The sequence below is a fragment of the Fukomys damarensis genome, unplaced genomic scaffold (assembly GCF_012274545.1).
Source record: "Fukomys damarensis isolate Sample0158 unplaced genomic scaffold, DMR_v1.0_HiC HiC_scaffold_27, whole genome shotgun sequence".
Lineage (NCBI taxonomy): Eukaryota > Metazoa > Chordata > Mammalia > Rodentia > Bathyergidae > Fukomys > Fukomys damarensis.
The window spans coordinates 18,223,002-18,241,629 of NW_022900939.1; the positions used below are offsets into that span (position 1 = coordinate 18,223,002).

Here is an 18,628-nt window from a genome sequence, read left to right on the forward strand (position 1 = left end):
CAGTCACAAGTGCTTCTTCCCCAGCCAAGCGTGTGTGACGTAACCCCACACACATGCTGGGAATATAGGAAGGTGGCCTTTGGAGCGAAGACTGAGGATGCTTTTGTTTTTATTACTTTTTTAGATGTAATAACTCAAAAAGAAAAAGGTCATGGGGAAATTCATTAAGCCGTGGGAAGTTATTTTTAGAAGATGGCAATTTGTGTAGTATTGCCTGCGTTGTCTATATAATTCTGTAATAAGCAAATGTGGGTTTTATAATGGAGAAAGTAGAAGGAAACAGACACAAGTGACAGGCTACAGACTACCATGTGTTAGGCTGCAATGAGATAGAAGAAGACACAGTGGGTGGAGAAAGGAAGAAAACAGACCTAGGAAACCATCAAATGGGTGTTCAGTAAGAAAAAGGAAGGAGATATAAGAAAAGGAAAAAAACGGAAATAAGTCTTTATAAATAGGGAAGGTGGAAGGGTTGAAGGGAGTGCAGGGGAATGGGGAAAAAAATAAGAACCAAGATATTACCATGTAAAGTACAAATTCCCAATGATGAATGTCATATTGTATACTTAAAACATACCAGTAAACTTAATGAATAAAAAAGTAGACAGATAGTTGGATAGATAGATAGATAAAAAGAAAGAAAAAGGGAGGAGAAAAGGAGTGACTTCAAGGGAGGAAAAAAATTGTCAGCTGAGTTTGGATAAGTTACTGCGGTGGCCATATGGGCAGAAGGGCTGCCCTTGCCCATGAGGTTTTGCTCTGAGCTCTGCACAATGAGATGCACAGTGAGGCAGACATGTCCAGGTCCCTAACTCCCAAGATCCCTAAGCTACAGCCACTTATACAGCATATGTCTCCAAGACCTGAAACTGAAAACTCTCCGTCAGTTACGTGTCACTAGAGTTGCTATAGCCCTGGGATGGTACCTATCAGTCATAGGCAGGCTGTTAGGTTATGAACAATGCTCTCTGGGAAGTCCAGGTAGGCTGAGACCTGTCACCAAGATTGACAGAAGGGGCTAGATGAGGTCAAGCTCATCCACCACCCCAATAACTGTACTTGTGTAATGATCATTATGGAGCAATGTTAAATGACAAATCAAAGAATGGACAAACATTTTTCAGTTACATCCGCAATTACTTTTTAGTCTAAACGCTAGTAGTTTTCTTTCCTCAGTATTTCTGCATAAGTAAGTGCTGCTCATATTTGCATGTACCTCCTTTTAAAAAAAAATTTGAGATGGGAGCCTCACTGAGCTGCCCAGGCCTGCCTGAAACTCTTGGGCTTAAGTGATCCTCCTGCATCAACTTCCCCAGTAGCTGGGATTACAGGCTCATGCCACTATACCTGGCTACTTCCCATCCTCTTCAACTATGTCAATCTCTATCAGTTACACCTAAATTGCCGAGGTACTTAAGAAAAGTATATTATTTCCAAGTGATGAGGAAACACAACTAAGGGCCCAGGATGAGACCCAATGGGCACTATAGGACAGCCCAAAAGTTCAAACCTGTTGACACTTGCCCTGGACCTCACCCTGCTCCATGGCCTTAGGGCAGGAAATGGTCTGTTGTTACTTGTCCAACTGTCTAGCTCCGACTCCTAACCACAGTACTGAACCAGGCACAGAGAGACAGTGAGAGGAAGCCTGACTCCCAGCGACCAGTCTCACTCAGAACTTTCCAGCAGTAACAGGGTTTGGATTTCTTGCTCGGGTTCCAAGTCCCTTAGCTAACCAGGAGCTGAGCTGGTACTCACCATAGGCTGTCCAGGGTCTGAAAATTTCACTTTAATATCTTGCAGATGTTTCAAGATTGGCTCATCATATTCCTAATTTAAAAAAAAAAAAATTCCAATGGGTTTTTGTTTTTTTTTTGAGATGGTGTCTCATAATGTAGTTCAGACTGGCTTTGAACTCAATTTGTAGCCTAGGTGGCCTCAAACCTACAGTGATCTTCCTCTCTCAGCCTCCCCAGTGCTGGGATTACAGGCATGTGCCACGTGGCCTCCAACGGGTTTTAAGAAAACAATCCACATCTCAAGTTAGGTATATGCTCCTAGATGTTGGAAAATTGGACCTACTAAAATTCTGCTCTCATCAAGTAAAAACTTCCTGGAAGCAGCTCAAATCTATTCACTGACCATGTGTCTTTGTATGGTAACATTTATGTACCAAGAAGCATGCACTATTTCTTTTGGCTTTTTTTTTTTTTTAAAGACAGGGTCTCACGATGTAGTTCAGGCTGGCCTCAAACTTGTGGCAATCTCCCTGCCTCGGGTGTGTGCTACCATGCCTGATCACCATTTCTCTTTGGCCTAGGACAATGATGACCATCAATGACAACAACAGGGTAGCACCTTTGATACCTGCCCACCTCCAATAAGGGCAACCTCACTGCTCTCCTGCAATCATGGCATAGAGAACAGAAGTATCCACGACTGCTGGCACTCAGCATCCCAGGGCACATAAAGCAAAAGCCCAGAAATCAGATGCTGCTGGCCTTTGGGGTCAATTTTGCTACCTGTGGCAATAAATATCTCAAATCCCTAGCACACAGTCATTTCCTCAAACATGCTTACAAAGCACATCTAAAGTCTCACCTGCAAGAGTTTATGACTCCTATATGTGCTTTTATAAGTGACCAATATTTAATCTCAAGATTTTACCAAAGCCTATCATTTTGAGATTCCACAAGAGAAAAAGCAGAAAATGAACTCTAACACTTTTGTGACTGCATACTAGTGACAGGTGCTTCATTTTTAACATGGAATCACTTCTTTACTCCTGAAGTCTGGCACTGACGCCAAGATTTTTTTATTTTTGTTTTTTTAAGACAGGGTCTCACTATGTAGTTGAGACTGACCTGGAACTATGTAGTCCAGGCTGTTTTCGAACTCACAGTGATCCTCCTGCCTCGGCCTCCCAAGTGCTGGGATTACAGGTGTGAGCTACCATGCCCACCAAGGCCAAGATTTTGTAAGGTTCCATTAAGTCCTTTTTTTTTTAGTGAGACAGAGTCTCACTATGTAATTGAGACTGACCTGGAACTCCCTATGTAGCCCAGGCTGGTCTTGAACTCACAGCGATCCTCCTGCCTCAGCCCACCAACTGCTGGGATTACAAGCATGCAACACCACGCCCGGCTTCCATTAAGTCTTAGTAGAGCCTAATAATTGCAGACTTTCATATTTTAAGTTCTTTTGACATTAGAGAAAGAAACAAAACCAGCAACAGCAAAAAGACACCTAGCAAACTCTAGACAAAAAAGGAAACCTCCCTCCCAAAAACCAAGAACAGAAATCCAAGATAGTTTTGAAAGGAAGCCATACAATCAAGAGCAGTCACATCCTCAATGTCAAGACAAGGTGGCACCAGGCTGTGCCATGCACATTGCCTACCTGCTAGAAATGCCCAGCTCTCAACTGCCAACATGTTTTTTGTTGTTTTACAGTACTGGGGAACACAGACTTTGCACTAGGCTACATCCTCACCCCTTTTTTGAGACAATGTCTCCATAAGTCATTCAGGCTGGGTTCCAACTTGCAATCCTCTGTCCCAGCCTCCCAGAATGCTGAGCCTATTGTGTGTACCACCAAACCCAGCTCTAACATGAGTGTTTTCACTGGGATGTTTTCCAGTATACATTTTGAGGGTATTTAAACCTCGCCTACTCAAAGTAGCAGTATCCTGTATTGTCCTCAAACTTATGAAGCTACTATTCTGCTCTGAGTTTCCCCAACCAGTTGGGTACCTTGAAGGCTGAGAACCTTACACAGTCCAAGGCATAACTGGATGCTCACACAGCAGAAACCAGATGCATCTCAAACACAAACCATAAAGCTGCTATCTTGAATTTTCACAATTCTACTTCTAGGAATCAATCATTAGCACAGAACTGAGGCACCACAAGTCAATCTCATCTTTGGGATTTCACATTTGACCAAAGTGGAAACTACTGGCTATCACCTGCTATCAGGTTACAAACAGTTCAGGTGACATTTGAGCTCTCATATTAATGAAAATTCTATAAATCTCAACGAAAACAACTGATGGCTTAAATGAAGCACTGACGCTAAGACGGAAGTATGGAGAAAATGAAACGATACTCCCATTACAATATGATGGTCTATTATACTGCTCTCAAAAGCCAAAGCAACAATATGCATAAGAAGCTGCTTCACACCTAAGCTGCAGGACAGTTGGTTGGGCAGCCATATGTGCAGAACAGGGCCACCAGAAGCCAGCCATCTGACTCAGTCATCTACCTTGCATTGCAAATCTCACCTCACTATAAGCTCACTTCACCCAAAGCATGTCCCTACCCAGCAGTATGGGCTGTGAGAAAAAACGCAGGGCATGTGAGAAAGTGAATCCCCAGGGCCACCCAGATCCACAACCTGTATTTCCACAAGCATCCCACTCCATAAAGTCTCAGAAGAACTAATCCAGGAGGTTCTGCTCCTCTGCCATGGGGCACATCAGGATCACCTGAAGAGCTTCTAAAAACACATCAAAGCGGGCCAGGGATCTAGCCCAGTGGTGCTGCCACCTGCCTCACAAGCAAAAGGTCCTGAGTTCAACCCCCAGTACAAAAACAAAATCCAACAACAACAAAAAAAACACATCTAAGGGCTGGGATGCAGTTCAGTGGTAGAGTGTTTGCTGTCATTCTCAAGGCCTTGGATTTTACCTGCAGCAGCACAAAATAACCAAACAGCAACAACAACAACAAAACCCAAAAAAACCCACCTTGACTGTCTCACTGACTCAGTGGCAGTGGAGGAAGCGCAGATGGGTAGTTTAAAAAGGTGTCTAAATAACTTTTATAGTCAAGGTGAGAATAGAGAATACAGCTCTATTAGATATCAATTTTGGCAACAAATAACTGGCACATAGCATTCTTTTAAAAGTATAGCTCAGGGTCGAGGATTTAGCTCAGTGGTTCTGCCGCCTGCTTCGAAAGTGTAACGTCCCGAGTTCCATCCCCGGTACCAGAAAAAAAAGGATAGCTCAGTCTTCTCTGATTTCATTTTTTCACACACACACACACACACACACACCCTAAAAACCAAGGCTGCTCTACTTTAGGTTCCTCCCTGGATTGGAAAAGAGAAATGTCCTACTCTTTCTATCCCTGAGATTCCAGCTTAGGATGGAGGATAAGCAAGGCAGGAAGCACAGATAGCAATGTGGTAAATTTCTGAACCATTAAAAATTTATTTATTAAATCTTGTGCTAATCACAAACAGCTGTTTGCAAGGGATAGCAGTTGTGCTCTGTGGCAGAAGCACTATGCCAACAAATGCACAGAACAGGAGCTGTCAAGGCAAGCCTGAAAGCAGACATGGCCATCTCTGTAATGGCAGCAATAAAAACCCAGCTAGCAAGTTAGTGAATGAGACTTGACTTCTGCGGGAGCTGCTTCTGTATTCTAGAAACATCTACTGTAGCTCTTTTCAGGAAAAGTCAAACAGTCCCTTTTAACTGGCTAATTGCTTTATTATAGAAAAGTAGACAAGACAGTTCGGTGATTTCCTTAAAAAAACAAAAAAATCTTTCAAGGGAAGTGATCAGAAAATATTAGCAACTTGTTACACTGACATGCAAAAAACAAGGCTGTACAAAAGTCCATTTCAAAACCACTGAGTTGTGGCTGGGGATTTAGTTCAGTGGTTTTGCCACCTGCCTCACAAGTTCAAGGTCCCGAGTTTGATCCCCGGCACAAAAAACAAAACAAAAAACACTGAGTCATGAACATGTGCATGCACACACACAGTGCTCCTGTTCATCTGAAGGGACTCATCCTAATGGTCTCCTATCTTCAGGATCCTTGATGCTCACACCACAGGAGGACATAAAGACGAACCTGCGAAGACTGCTAAGGGTGAAGTAGGAGGCTTTTACAGGGGATAAAGGGAATTAACTCTCAGGCTTTGGCTTAAGCCAACAATGTTCTAAGACCTGCAAAAAGTTGGAAGCCCTTTCAGCCAAGCTCCCATCCCTGGGTACCAGGAAAATTGCTCAAGTGCCTGCACATCAAAAAGCAGCTTCCCAGCTAGTACAAAAGGCCTCTCGGAAACCAGGTAAGCAGGGTGAAAGAAACTACAAGATTGCCAGAAAATCTCCCTGGGCAGCAGTCCACTCACCTGCACTAGCTCACTGAGCATATCCACATTTCTAAAAATAGTGAACCAGAACTCTGGGATTCCTTTGGGATTTAGCTCTTCAGCTGCTGCTTCTTCTTTCTCTGCTATGACTACTTTATTTTTCATGTCTCCCTACAAAATAAACATGCAAAATAAAAGTTATCATAAGAAACAAATTTTACAAATTGCTCAAAAGCTTAATGGAAAATCTAATTTCAGAGTCCTTCATGAAGACATTTCTCCTTTAGAAATGGGTTGGCACCGGGGCTGGGGATTTAGCTCAGTGGTTCTGCCGCCTGCCTCACAAGCACAAGGACCAGAGTTTAATCCCAGTACCAAAAAAAAAAAAAAAAAAAAAAAAAAGAAATGGGTTGGCACCACCAAGCAAGAGGAAGAAGCATTCAAAGGAGTATAGTTCATGATAAAATTTCACATCAAATAGAAAAAGCTTAAATGGCAAAATGTCACCAGACTTGGAGAAAGCTGTCCAGTGCTGAATGGTGAGCTACTAGTCACTAGATGAGAACGAGGACTCCGTATCAGCATGGAGATGTGACCACATCCATTACTGTTCAAATGGAAAAACTCAGTTTAAGAACAAATGCACTTGACCTCTGTGCACAAAGCTCTGGGTTTGATCCCCAGCACCATGAAATAAATAACAGTAAAAAAAAAAAGCCAGTGTGGTGATATAGCACACTGTAATTCCAACACTCAGGAGGCTGAGGCAGGAGGGGTTGCTGTGAGTTAGAGGTCAGACTGGGCTACATAGTGAGTTCAAAGCCAGACTACAGAGCAAGACCCAGTTTCAAAAATACCAAAATTGATGAAATGGTCATGCAGGGTTTTTTTCAACTAGCAAAAGCAAACTTTTCTTGAGTTTTAAGGAGTGAACACATAGCTAAACTCATGCACAGCCATGGTTTAACTAGGCTAGGTTCTACCTATTTTTAAAAGATTGAAACCATTGCCAGGGATTTAGCTTAGTGGTTCTGGTGCCTGCCCTGCAAGTTCAAGGTTCTGAGTTCGATCCCCGGTATAAAAACAAAAAAAGATTGAAACTGCACACAGCTACCAAAATTACCATTTAGAAACAAACAAACAAACAAACAAACAAAACCAAAGAACTGAATGCTAATGCTTGAGGATAAAAACTACTATAAAATAAGCATGACACTCACAAGGGTATAAGCTCAGTGGTTATAACACCTGCCCTAGCATTTGAGACCTCAGCTCAATTCTTAGCACCAAAATAATTTTTTTTCTATAGTCCTGGAATAGGGCTATCACCGGAAAAAGGTTAATGAGTACAAGTGGTAGGATAGTGGACGTCATGACATCAGCCCTTACTTACCAGTGTAGAAACACATCACTGGTTAAAAGTTTCATAAGGCATTGTACCATCATTGAGCAGAGCAGAATGGTACAAGGTCTCCAGATCCCACTCTTCTAGTGCCTGAGGCCATAGGTATGCAGTTTCCCTGCTGACCTCCACCTTCTCTGGACTAAGACTATTGCTGGCACTGTAATTTATCCTCTGATTCTGTATTTCAACACAGTACTGCACAAGGACAGCTGAGAAAGGGCTGTGTCTCATCACAGAACTGGCAGCACCTTATTAGATGCCAGACAGTGTCACAGATCTGTGTACCATGACCCAATGGAAAGAGAGCACTACTACTGGGAACACTTTTTGGGAAAGTTTTATCCATGATTAAATACCATCAAAAATGTTCTCTGTTTCTAACAAGTTATATATATTTTTCTTTCCAGTTCTGGGAGTTGAACCTATCACCATCACACTGAGCTACATTCCCAGCCCTTTATAAATTTTGAGAGAGGATCTTGTACAAGGCTTGAACTTGCCTTTCAGCGTTGGGATCACAGGCATGTGCCACTACCACACCTGGCTTATACTCCTGACTTGTGTAGTAACTGTGATGGCAATTACTTTGTTTTCATTCACTGAGGTTTACATTTGTTTTATTATAATTTTTGTTTATATATTATGGATCTCAATTTTTTAAAGTTATTAAGTAATTTTTAAAAACCTTACAGCCAGCTTCTCCTCCTCTTCATTTTCACTGTGCCATTCTGATTCTGCATCTGTTGGCTCCACATCACCAGTGATGAATTCTCTTCTCTGTATAAACACAGGAACCATTAGAATTTTAGGTTATTTAGAAACTCTAGATAGGTTTGCAAATAATGTCTCTGAAAAGATACATTCCACGAATCCTGGGTAAATGTGGGTGTCTCCGTAGAGGTGAAATCACAACATGTTAATCAAGACAATCAACAGCCATTCCCACCTTGTCAAACAGAGGTTGGTACAATGCTGCATACTTTCTCTCCAGGTCATGGACTTCTTCATAGAACTTGGCTTCTATGTGTGCACACCTCACCTGAAGCTGCTTCAGTGCATTAATTCTCCTCTTGACTGCTTTGGGTAATCTAGAAGAGGAAACAGAAAACAAAACATTCTTATACCTACAAAATAAAGATCATGCATTTTTGTAATCCCAGCACTCAGGAGGCTGAGGCAGGAGGAGCACTGTGAGTTCAAGACCAGCCTGGGCTACATAGTGAGTTCAGGTCAGTCTCAACTACATAGTGAGACCCTGTCTCAAAAAACCAAAAAAAAAAAAGATCATGCATTTCAACTTTATTAAATTTAGGTTAACATAGAATTAATGCCCTTGCTATGAAGAAGAGCTCCTGAATCACCCCACAAAAAAAGAAAAGGATAAATGCCCTAAAAAAAGAAGAATGGGCCAAAGGGGGAAATTGAAAAGATAATTCATGAAAGAACACAAACTTGCTCCCAAACAGGAGCAAGGTGGAATCTCAATATTCCCAAACATGTAAATTTAAGAACTGTCACTTTCCCTTAGCAAATTGACAATCAGAAACTAACGAATACATAAACCAAAACAAAACATGTAGATTTCAAGAGGCTGAGAGCACCAGAGCCCTCTGAATGACTTTTAAAAGGGGAGATGAGGACCCTGAACACATTCTTCAGGTTCAGTCATTCTAGTCTACTGCTAAGAATTTATCCTAAGGAAATAACTGAGCCATGAAATGTATTTATTTGAAGTTCTTGAAACAGTCATGGGAAATAAAGAGGAGATTCCTAGGCTCCATCACAGACCCAAATAATACACCTGGGGTGGGACGTGGTCCTGCATTTTGGAAACATTCATGACAACTGAGTCTTTAAGTGCAAAGCCAGCAGTACGAGTTAGGCACTCTCCTCATCCCTGTATGGCCAATGCAGAGCCAATTCTGTGCTGACAAAAACAGCCCTGGGCTGGGCAAAGTGGCACATACCTGTAATCCCAGCACTTGAGAGGCTGAGGCAGGAGAACGGCTACAAGCTTGAGACCAGCCTGGGGTACATAGTGAGTTCAAGGCCAGCCTGAACTATACAGCAAGACCTCGCCTCAAAAACAAACACATAAACAAAACAGCTCTGTTTCCTTCAGTATACAGTCCATTAAGGCCACAGCCTCAGCTTCAGGGCCAGGGAGGCTACAGGAGGCCACGCTGCCACTGCAGATATGTGTACACAGACAGCAGCCCAAAGTGTCTAAGCACCAGGGTGGGAGTAGAATGGCAAGGAGGCCAGCATCTGGGAAATTCCAATGCCCAGGGTACAGAACGTGCAGTACCAACAGGGCAGCATTATGCTGTTAACAGTGGAGGCAGAAAATACAAGAACAAAGAACCAAGAACCAAGGACCAAGAACAAAGGACCAGCCAAATTAGCAGTCAGACAACATTTTGATCTCAGGTGGGAGAGTATTTTGAGGGGAATTATTAATGGTGTGTCTTTTATTGTAATAAATGTAAATATTCTGAGCTCAGGCTACTCCTCCCTGCTATGCCCGGCTCCAGCGATCTATGAAGTCCTCTGAACTGCCACAAGATGGCACTGTGCACCACCTAGGAGAACTCTACAACCTGCTCATTCATTATCCCCCACCAGCTAGCCTCTTTGCAGAAGAACAGGGCAGCCTCTCCCATTTTTGGATCCTTATGATGGTTCCCTGAGGGCACCATCTGTGTAATGAAGAATACGTGTGCCAGATGGAGTGGTCTCCACCTGTAATTTCAGCTACTCAGGATGCTGAGGCAGTAGGACTGCAAGTTCTAGTCCAAACTAGGGAGCTTAGTGAGACCAAGTCTCAAAAAAGTGGGAGGGAAGGAAGAGATGTGACTCTAATTAGAATACTTTCTAGAGATCCTGGACTAAAGCCCCAGCATGTGGGCAATAGGGTGGGTGTGGTGGTGCATGCCTGTAATCTCAGCACTCTTTTATTTGGTATGGGGAATCGAACTTGGGACCTTGCGCTTGCGAGGAACGTGGCAGAACTACTGAGCTAAATAAATCCCTGGCCCCACCCCAGCACTCCTGGAGGCTGAGGTAGAAGGATCACAAGTTCAAGCTAAGCTTCAGCAATTCACCAACTTAAGACTCTGTAACAAAATAAAAAGGGCTGGGGATATAGCTCAGTGCACAGGCCCCGGATTCAATTCACAATACTGCAAACAAAAGACAAACTCCCCAAAACAAAACGATACTTATTCCTATTCTGAGTGAAAGTGGTTTATTTTCATTTTACTGCTCACAGTGGCACACATCTTATCAGCAGTATACTTACGTTTCAATGTAGCTGGAAGGAGTGTGAGAGACATTGTCAAGTCGTTCCTGTAAAGCTGCCAGAACTTGTGGATTCTGCATCACCTGATCTGTGAGCTTTTCTATTAGGAGTTAGAAATAAAACCAAAAATATTTACACTATGTCTACCATGGAACAGCCAAGAGTAAAAAATTATTAACATGCATCTACTTAGCTACTAATCTGTAAATAGAGCAAGCAATTTCTTTAAAATGTTTTAAAAACAGGTAAACTTTACTTTTAAAAAATATTTAATAATCTTTATGAATCACACGATTGGGTGGCTACAAAGCTATGCTACAAACGTAGCTAAGCTACATTATGTTACAAAGCTAGAGGTACCTAGACTCTTGGTTCTTGCTTGTAGCTAAGCCCTGACCTCAAGACTGAAGAAGGTACTGATATACTTGCCAAGCTCAGGTGGTCTGATTACCTATCCCCTACCCAAATAAGGCTGTGGTGTCCAGAAGCCAACGACAGGGATGAGCTCAGCTTCTCAAAGTAAAACCACATCTGTCCACTTGTACCCTCACTCACTTCTCAGTTCAGCAAAGGCTCCTCACATCAGCTTGCTGTCTACACTGTACTTTCAAGTTTCTTTTGCTCGTGCTTCTCACTTCTGCCTTTTCCTCTCAACTACTTCCTCTAGGAAGCATTCCCTGACCACTCTGTCCCGACAGCTTCTACACCACTGTACTAGACTTCTATTCAGTTTGTATTTGGGTGTGTCTCTCAAAAAACAACACTGGGAGGACAGAAACTGTCTTTCACTCACGTGAATCAATGGAGTGGGGCAATATTTACCTAGTTCATAGAAAACTTTGAAATGTCTGTCAAACAATTTCCCTTGTGACGACAGAATACAGAAACTCAAACACAGTGCCCTTCCTTTTCAAGAGGCAGTAATATTTGGAAGATCTGATATCATTCGGGTAAGCCAAATACCAAATAAGTACTCAATTTGAATACAACCACTAATATGAGACACTGTGTATGCACATCAATGCACATATGAAACTGTATATCATATACAACTTATTACTACATGCATATACAACAAGCACATCTCTACCTCTGTCCACTGAAAGGGGACTAAAAACAGTGAATTAGCATCTATATTCTAATTTCTAGTTATCAGTCTTTACCAAAAGGAACAAGCTTCTTTGATACTTGGATACTGGGTTTGAGGTAAGAAAAGTCCAAGTGAAACAGAACACCACGTTATGCTACAAAGCTAGAGGTACCTAAAGCCTGATGGAGGTAAGGACTTAAGAGTCCAATTTGTAGGGACGCCAGCAGCACAACAGGACAATCTGCACATGCAATTGAAAACACACTGAATAAAGTAACACACAAGCCCACATGACACTAACAAGGGAGGGTGTGCTCTTTAAAAGTAGGTGATGTGCAATAGAACTGGTGGAATTGGAAAGGCACTCTTTTGCAACCACAAACATTACTGAGTCTGCAAGAATATCACTGAATGTGAAGAAGTGAAGGAGATAGCTACTTCTGCCCAAAAGACTGCTGCAAGGTCAAAGAAGTCTGACAGACACCGTCATAACTAAATTAAACCCCAGAGTCCCTAGTAAAGGGCCAAGCTAATACCATGGGCCTCCTAATGTACCTAATATGCTGCATCATGAAGAGGAAATACCCAGACAAAACCTGACTGTAGACATTCTAGACAAGGCCCACAGTGATGGTAAAAGTGGAGAGATGAAGCTAGAACAAGAGATGTAACTAATCACAATTCATGGTCATTGAATAATTCTTAAGACTTAGGTGTGGGGTGAAAAGAACTGCTAAGAAAACCAGGGAAATACTGTATGGGCATCAGATAGTAGCAATGTATTGAAGTTAAGTTTCTTGGTTGTGGTGATAGCACTGTGGTTCTAAGTATTCATCCCTTTTTGTTTTGTTTTGTTTTTTGTTTTTTGAGACAGGGTCTCACTATGTAGTTGAGACTGACCTGGAACTCACTATGTAGTCCAGGCTGGTCTCGAGCTCCTGGAACTCACTCTGTAGCCCAGGCTGGTCTCGAACTCATGGTGATCCTCCTGCCTCAGCCTCCTGAGTGCTGGGATTACAGGTATGCGCCACCACGCCCAGCCTTCATTCCATCTTTTAGGTCATTTGTATTAATTGTTTCAGGGGGAAAAAAACTATACACACACACACAACTTGCTTTCAGATAGTTGGGGAGATATATATTTCTTAATGAGGAAACACATCTCACCTGTGAATTTATGAATACAATGACGTATCTGGGACTGGTGTTAAAAGAAACAGGGGAAAGGATGAATGTTAAGGGCACAGATGAAGAATACTCATGTTTCGATGCCCAAGCCAAGTGAGGACAGGTACAAGGACGTGCACTAGTCTCTGCACTTTTAGAATGTGAATTTCATACCACGATGGTCAACCTCAACTGTCAACTTTGTTTAGAAGACACTCAAAGACGTGACTAGAGTGTGGGGGTGCTAAGTACATCAACGCATAACTCACTGATAGCTGCATAGCTGGATGGGCCATTATGAGGTGGGACCAAGTGGGAGCAGGAGGTCAATGGGGGTGTACTTTTGAAGGGTGTATGTTTTCTCTGGCTCTTTCCCTGATCTCTGCTTCCGGGCTCTCATGTTTTCCTCTTCCATGCTGTTTCTGTTTTGGAGTCAGTCAATCCTGAACCAAAACCACTAAAACCATTAGCCAAAATAAACCTTTTTTCCTTTAAATTGTGTATATCAGGTAGTTTGTCCCAGTGATGTGAAGGTAACTAATACAGGTATCATAAAAACATTTCTAGGGCCAGGGATTTAGCTCAGTGGTGTCGCCACCTGCCTCTCACAAGCACAAGATCTTGAGTTCAATCCCCAGTACCAAAAACCAAAAAAAAAACAAAACCAAAACACCTAAATGGGATACTGATTTTCATCCTTGAATCTTTGAAGGACTGAAATCCCTTACTAGTTTATTACTATAATAAATATTCCAGAGAGCAGACTCCCTACCCTGTACACAAACTCTCCAACTGCTGTTTTACATGCAGAGAACTGACCTGTGTTACTTGCATTTTTAGCAGCTTTCACAGAATCTGCAGGAGCCCCATCTGAAAAACTAAGAGTTTAAAAGTATTACCATAAAGTTCCAAAAGAAAAAAGGTAAGTGAATACTTTTCTAATTTCTTCAATATACTGTATTAAGAAGGATCTCTCTACAGTGACTTCAGATTTATATCTAAGAGAACACAGACACGCATGTCTGTTACCTAAGAGAGACTTCCCTTCCTGCTCTGGAAAAAACAAAACAAAAGTACCACTCAGCAACCCCTGTCATCCAACATATAGGCTGCCCTGATGGTTCTATTTGCAAGCTTTGTCAAAGCTTCTGTCTTTATTTCTACAACCTCCTTCCTCAAATGTCTTCTTCTAGCCCTTAAACCAAACCAATCAACATGATATTACATGATCAGCTGCTCAGGTGATCAAGCAGTGTCCACAGTGCCCTCTGCCCTCTGAAAGTCAGTGATACAGGCTGCAAACACAATGGAGCTCAATGAAAACAGCCCTCAGAGTTTTCATGAGAAAACTGCTCAAACATACCTTCCTTATGAAAAATAAACATCAAAGAAAATGAAAAACCAATACTGACCTTGAACAATCTACAAAAAAAAAAAAAAAAAAATCTTTCCTTTGACCACTGATGGTTACATCGAGTTACTTACGTAACTCTTTCCAGGGAGGATGGAGGTAGGGTTAAAACCTGGGAAACAAAATGACTGTTTTCCATGGTTTACAAGCACAATGTTCACCTCTGAAGTGGAAGCAATTTCTTTACCAACTCAGATATTTACACACAAAACAGGCATCAGCTACACTTTCAACGAACTTTTTTTTTTTTATAAGACAAAGTCTTGCCATGTAGTTCTAATCAGCTTTCAACTCGATATGCACCCTAGGTTGGCCTCAAACTTGCAGCAATTCTCCTGCCTCAACCTCCTGAGTGCTGAGATTATAGGCATATGTCACTACGCTCAACAAATACACTTAATTTTGATTCTAAAGTTTTCTGAAATATAGCCTGGCTCTTGCTTGCCAACTACATTTTAAAACTCCAATACACAAAGTTCATTTTGGCTTACCTGTTATCTGCCATCTGAATGCTTTTATCCCCTATAAATTAAAAAGAATTACAATTATATTCACAAACAAAAACACTTACTTAGATGTATTATTCAAACTGATCATGTGAGGGATGGAAATATACTAGAAGGGGCTGGATAGACCTTTCTGGGTGGATGAAATGTCCCAGATCTTGCCTAGTGTTACTTACATACACAGTTATCACCATTCATTAAATGTTATTACACATAAGATCTATACAATTACAAGCAAAATTTTACTCATAAAATCTATTACTAGCCCTAAAATGACCAGATTTCACAACATCAATTCAAAGTTGTCTTACCTCTATCATAAATTTAGCAGAACATTTAGTAATGCTAGTCCAGTTATTTTAGAGCAATTCAAAGCAACCAGTGTTTACACTATTGCCCAAACTAACCCACAGAGCGATACTCTGCTTTTATCTGCTCATTTTGTATCTTTTATTACTACTATGCTGAAGATGTACTACTGTGTAAAAATTACATAATACACTCAATATGATCCACTTTTATAAGACATTTAAATAAATTATCTCATTGGGTATGGTGGTGCACACCTGTAATCCCAGCACTCAGGAGGCTGAGGAAGGAGGATTACTGGGAGTTTGAGGCCAGCCTGGACTACATAGTGAGTTTGAGACCAGCAAGGCCCTGTCTCAACCAAAACACAAACAAACAAACAAACAAACAACTCCAGATTATCCCTGGTGGTAGAATTAGGCAATTTTCTACGTACGAATAACAAAGATGGATTCTAGGGTGCTTTTAAAACAAAAGTTATCACCTAAAATGTACTAATAAAATTAATGAATTAAAAAAATCAGTTATTTAATTCTTAGTATTTCTTAAATGAAAAAACTTGACAACAAAATTTTAAAAACTGATCTCAATGCATTCAAGGTAGCACCTAAATGCATTGCTTCAAAGGGCCTTCTGTGTGCTGTGTCTGAAGTGGGTTAGGGGTTTTTTATACTCATGCATGTGACAACACTGCAGCGCTTCTTCTGAGACTGCTGTTCCAGCTGAAACCTGCCTACTGTCTCATTCTCAGTATCTAAGCAAAGCCCAAACCACTCACCCACAAAGCTTTATGGAAATACAGAACAAGAAACTTGTATTTTTGAAAAATAACTCCAATTAGAATTTATGATCCATGAGTTGGGTGTGGTGGTGGTACACACCTGTAAACCTAGCAAATGGGAGGATGAAGTAGGAGAATCAAAAGTTTGAGGCCAGACTGGACTCCATATATAGCAAGACTCTGCCCCCACTCCCAAAGACAATGATGACAACAAAAGGGCAATCTACAATTGTTTTGTATTTAATTCAAGTGTATTTTCTTTTGTATTAGATTTTTTTATTGTTTCAAAATATGCAAAAATACTACAGAAATATTATATTGTCTTTTTCATAAGACAGTTCTGGCTATTCCCACACCACCACCATAGCAGCCAAGCCTAGTTCCATCTCAAGTGAGATTTTTAAAACCCTCCAACTATAAATAAATACTAATTTGTTTTAAAAAATAAAAACCCTTTGATGGTCACCATCACTTTATGCAGAGTCTAAATTCATACCACATGGGATCCAAATTCCTACACTCTTTAGCCTGCCCACCTCACCACTCTATTTCCAATGCTCCTTCTGCTGCAATCAGGGGCTCCCAAGCTGATAATGCGCCTGTTTTCTCATATTATAAATGCAAGCGGTGAAATGGGTAGATCTTCATAGTAACTACATTTGAGAACAAAATTCTGAGTGAACACGCCATTTGCCAGTTGGGAAACAATGATGTGGGGGTTTTCTATGATAACACTTTTGGCAATGGTCTCTGTGAACATCTTAGTTTAATAAGCCTTTCCACCCTTCAGTTATTCTTTAATTTATATGGCATTAATAAGTAGCACTTCACTGTCTGACAGAGTTATGAGTGGGTCCTCATACTGCCAAACTGGTTTTGCATTGGAATCATCTACACTTTAGCAACAAAATTAAATCTCTCCACTGCCTAATATACACCCAAAAGCACCTTCCCTAGACTACGCACACACTAATTGTTGCCCACTACTCTGCCAGTGAAAGTAACTACCACAGCCTGTTTAATAGAGTCATTTTCACCAACAAATCAATATTACCAATAAGGTCACATCTTAGTTTCCAACACTTCTTAGGTGATGTACCAAGTACTGTTTTACATTCACATGAGCTCAACCAAGGAGGGATTAACCTCAGTTTATAAGTGTGGAAGCTGAGGCCCTAGTCTGTTACATGGCTAACAAGATGCGGAAATGGGTCCCAAATCCAGATCCTTCTAACATCTCTGTACTGTCACTCTTTACTGCCTCATCTCTTTACCCCTTGCTGCTTCTACCTGCTCAATCAAAGATTTTGCTACTAGCTCCAGCAGGGTTAGAATCCCAGTTTGGTCAGAGTCCCATGAAAGAAGTTCACTGTGTCTGAAAAGAATGAAACTGGGCATAGTGTATACACCTGTACTCTCAGCTGTTCAGGAGGCTAGGGGAGGAGAATGGTGAATTCAAGGCCAGCCTGGGCAACTTAGCAAGAATCTGTCACAAAACTTAAACATTATAAAGAAAGAAAGAAAGAAAAAACCAGAAAGCCAGCCAGGTGAGTGTGGTGCTGTAGTATGTAATCCTAGCACTCTGGGAGATAGGAGAAAAACCACAAATTCATTGCTAGAGCAGGGGTTCAATCCCTAGTACTGAAATAAGCAAATACATACCTGGATGAAAATCTTCCCTTTCTATTCTGTTCACTACGCAGCCACAGAGTATGTGCTCCTGCATAGTAAGTATTCTAAATGCACAAACACCTATCTCTAGACAAAGGCCAAACAGACTCACCTTTCCATATGACACCTACTCTAACTTCTAGACTCCTCCAATATTCATTTTCATCTATGTGAAGATATGCGCTGTTTAAGACTATACTTTGTGATTTAATGCAAGGCACTTGAGTAAAAACTGACACAATGATCACAACTACAATGTACTAAATCAAGAAAAGAAAGAGAAAAAATGAATTTAAACAGTGGGAAGGAAAATAATTTTAAAAACCAACAAATCAACCTAGAACTCAATCCCCAGGACAAAACAAACATGGATTATGAACAATGTGGTTTTGATCTGGGCTTGAACAAGGGAAAACGTACAGTGGTGACACCTTATAAACAAGGTAAGAGTTCAATTAGTCGTATTTCATCACCACAAATTATTTACCTTTATTTAGCAATCCCTAACACTGTTTAAATAGAAAGTTATGAAGAACTATGAAATTTGCAAGCTTGAGAAAAATAAACATCTTTTTTTGGGGGGTTTCAGCTATTGTGTACTTTTTTTTTTTTCCTTCTCATTTGAGTTTAATGGTACATTTTAGGCATACAGTACAGTTACATTCATCATTGAGATCTTGTACCTTTACATGACAGGTCTTGGTGCTCATTTTTTCCCCATTCCCCTGCCCTCCCTTCACCCCCTCCTCACTTCCCTATTTACAAAAACATTATTTACACTTTTTCATTTTCTTATATTTTTTTTCTTTTCCCTTATTTCCTTTCCCTACACCTTTAGCCCATTTCTTCCTATTTCACATTGTCAACTATACCATTAGG

General features: G+C 41.1%; 1 protein-coding gene and 1 non-coding gene across 7 annotated transcripts in view; both read right to left on the reverse strand.

The window, feature by feature from the left end:
• Nap1l4 (nucleosome assembly protein 1 like 4) overlaps positions 1-18,628 on the reverse strand; it is a 42,373-nt gene that overhangs the window by 17,549 nt on the left and 6,196 nt on the right. For 5 of the 6 annotated variants that reach the window (XM_010635672.3, XM_010635674.3, XM_010635677.3 and 2 more), the window contains 7 exons: positions 14,974-15,004; positions 13,891-13,949; positions 10,815-10,914; positions 8,460-8,601; positions 8,204-8,290; positions 6,148-6,279; positions 1,759-1,830 (listed from right to left, as the gene is read on the reverse strand). In XM_010635672.3, coding sequence (XP_010633974.1) covers positions 1,759-1,830; positions 6,148-6,279; positions 8,204-8,290; positions 8,460-8,601; positions 10,815-10,914; positions 13,891-13,949; positions 14,974-15,004 — 623 coding nt within the window. The remainder of the gene's footprint in view (positions 1-1,758; positions 1,831-6,147; positions 6,280-8,203; positions 8,291-8,459; positions 8,602-10,814; positions 10,915-13,890; positions 13,950-14,973; positions 15,005-18,628) is intronic. The other variant, XM_033756503.1, reaches the window with a different exon arrangement.
• Positions 849-967, reverse strand: LOC117283554. The gene has a single exon (XR_004514595.1). It is a non-coding gene; the product is annotated as a small nucleolar RNA SNORA54 (small nucleolar RNA).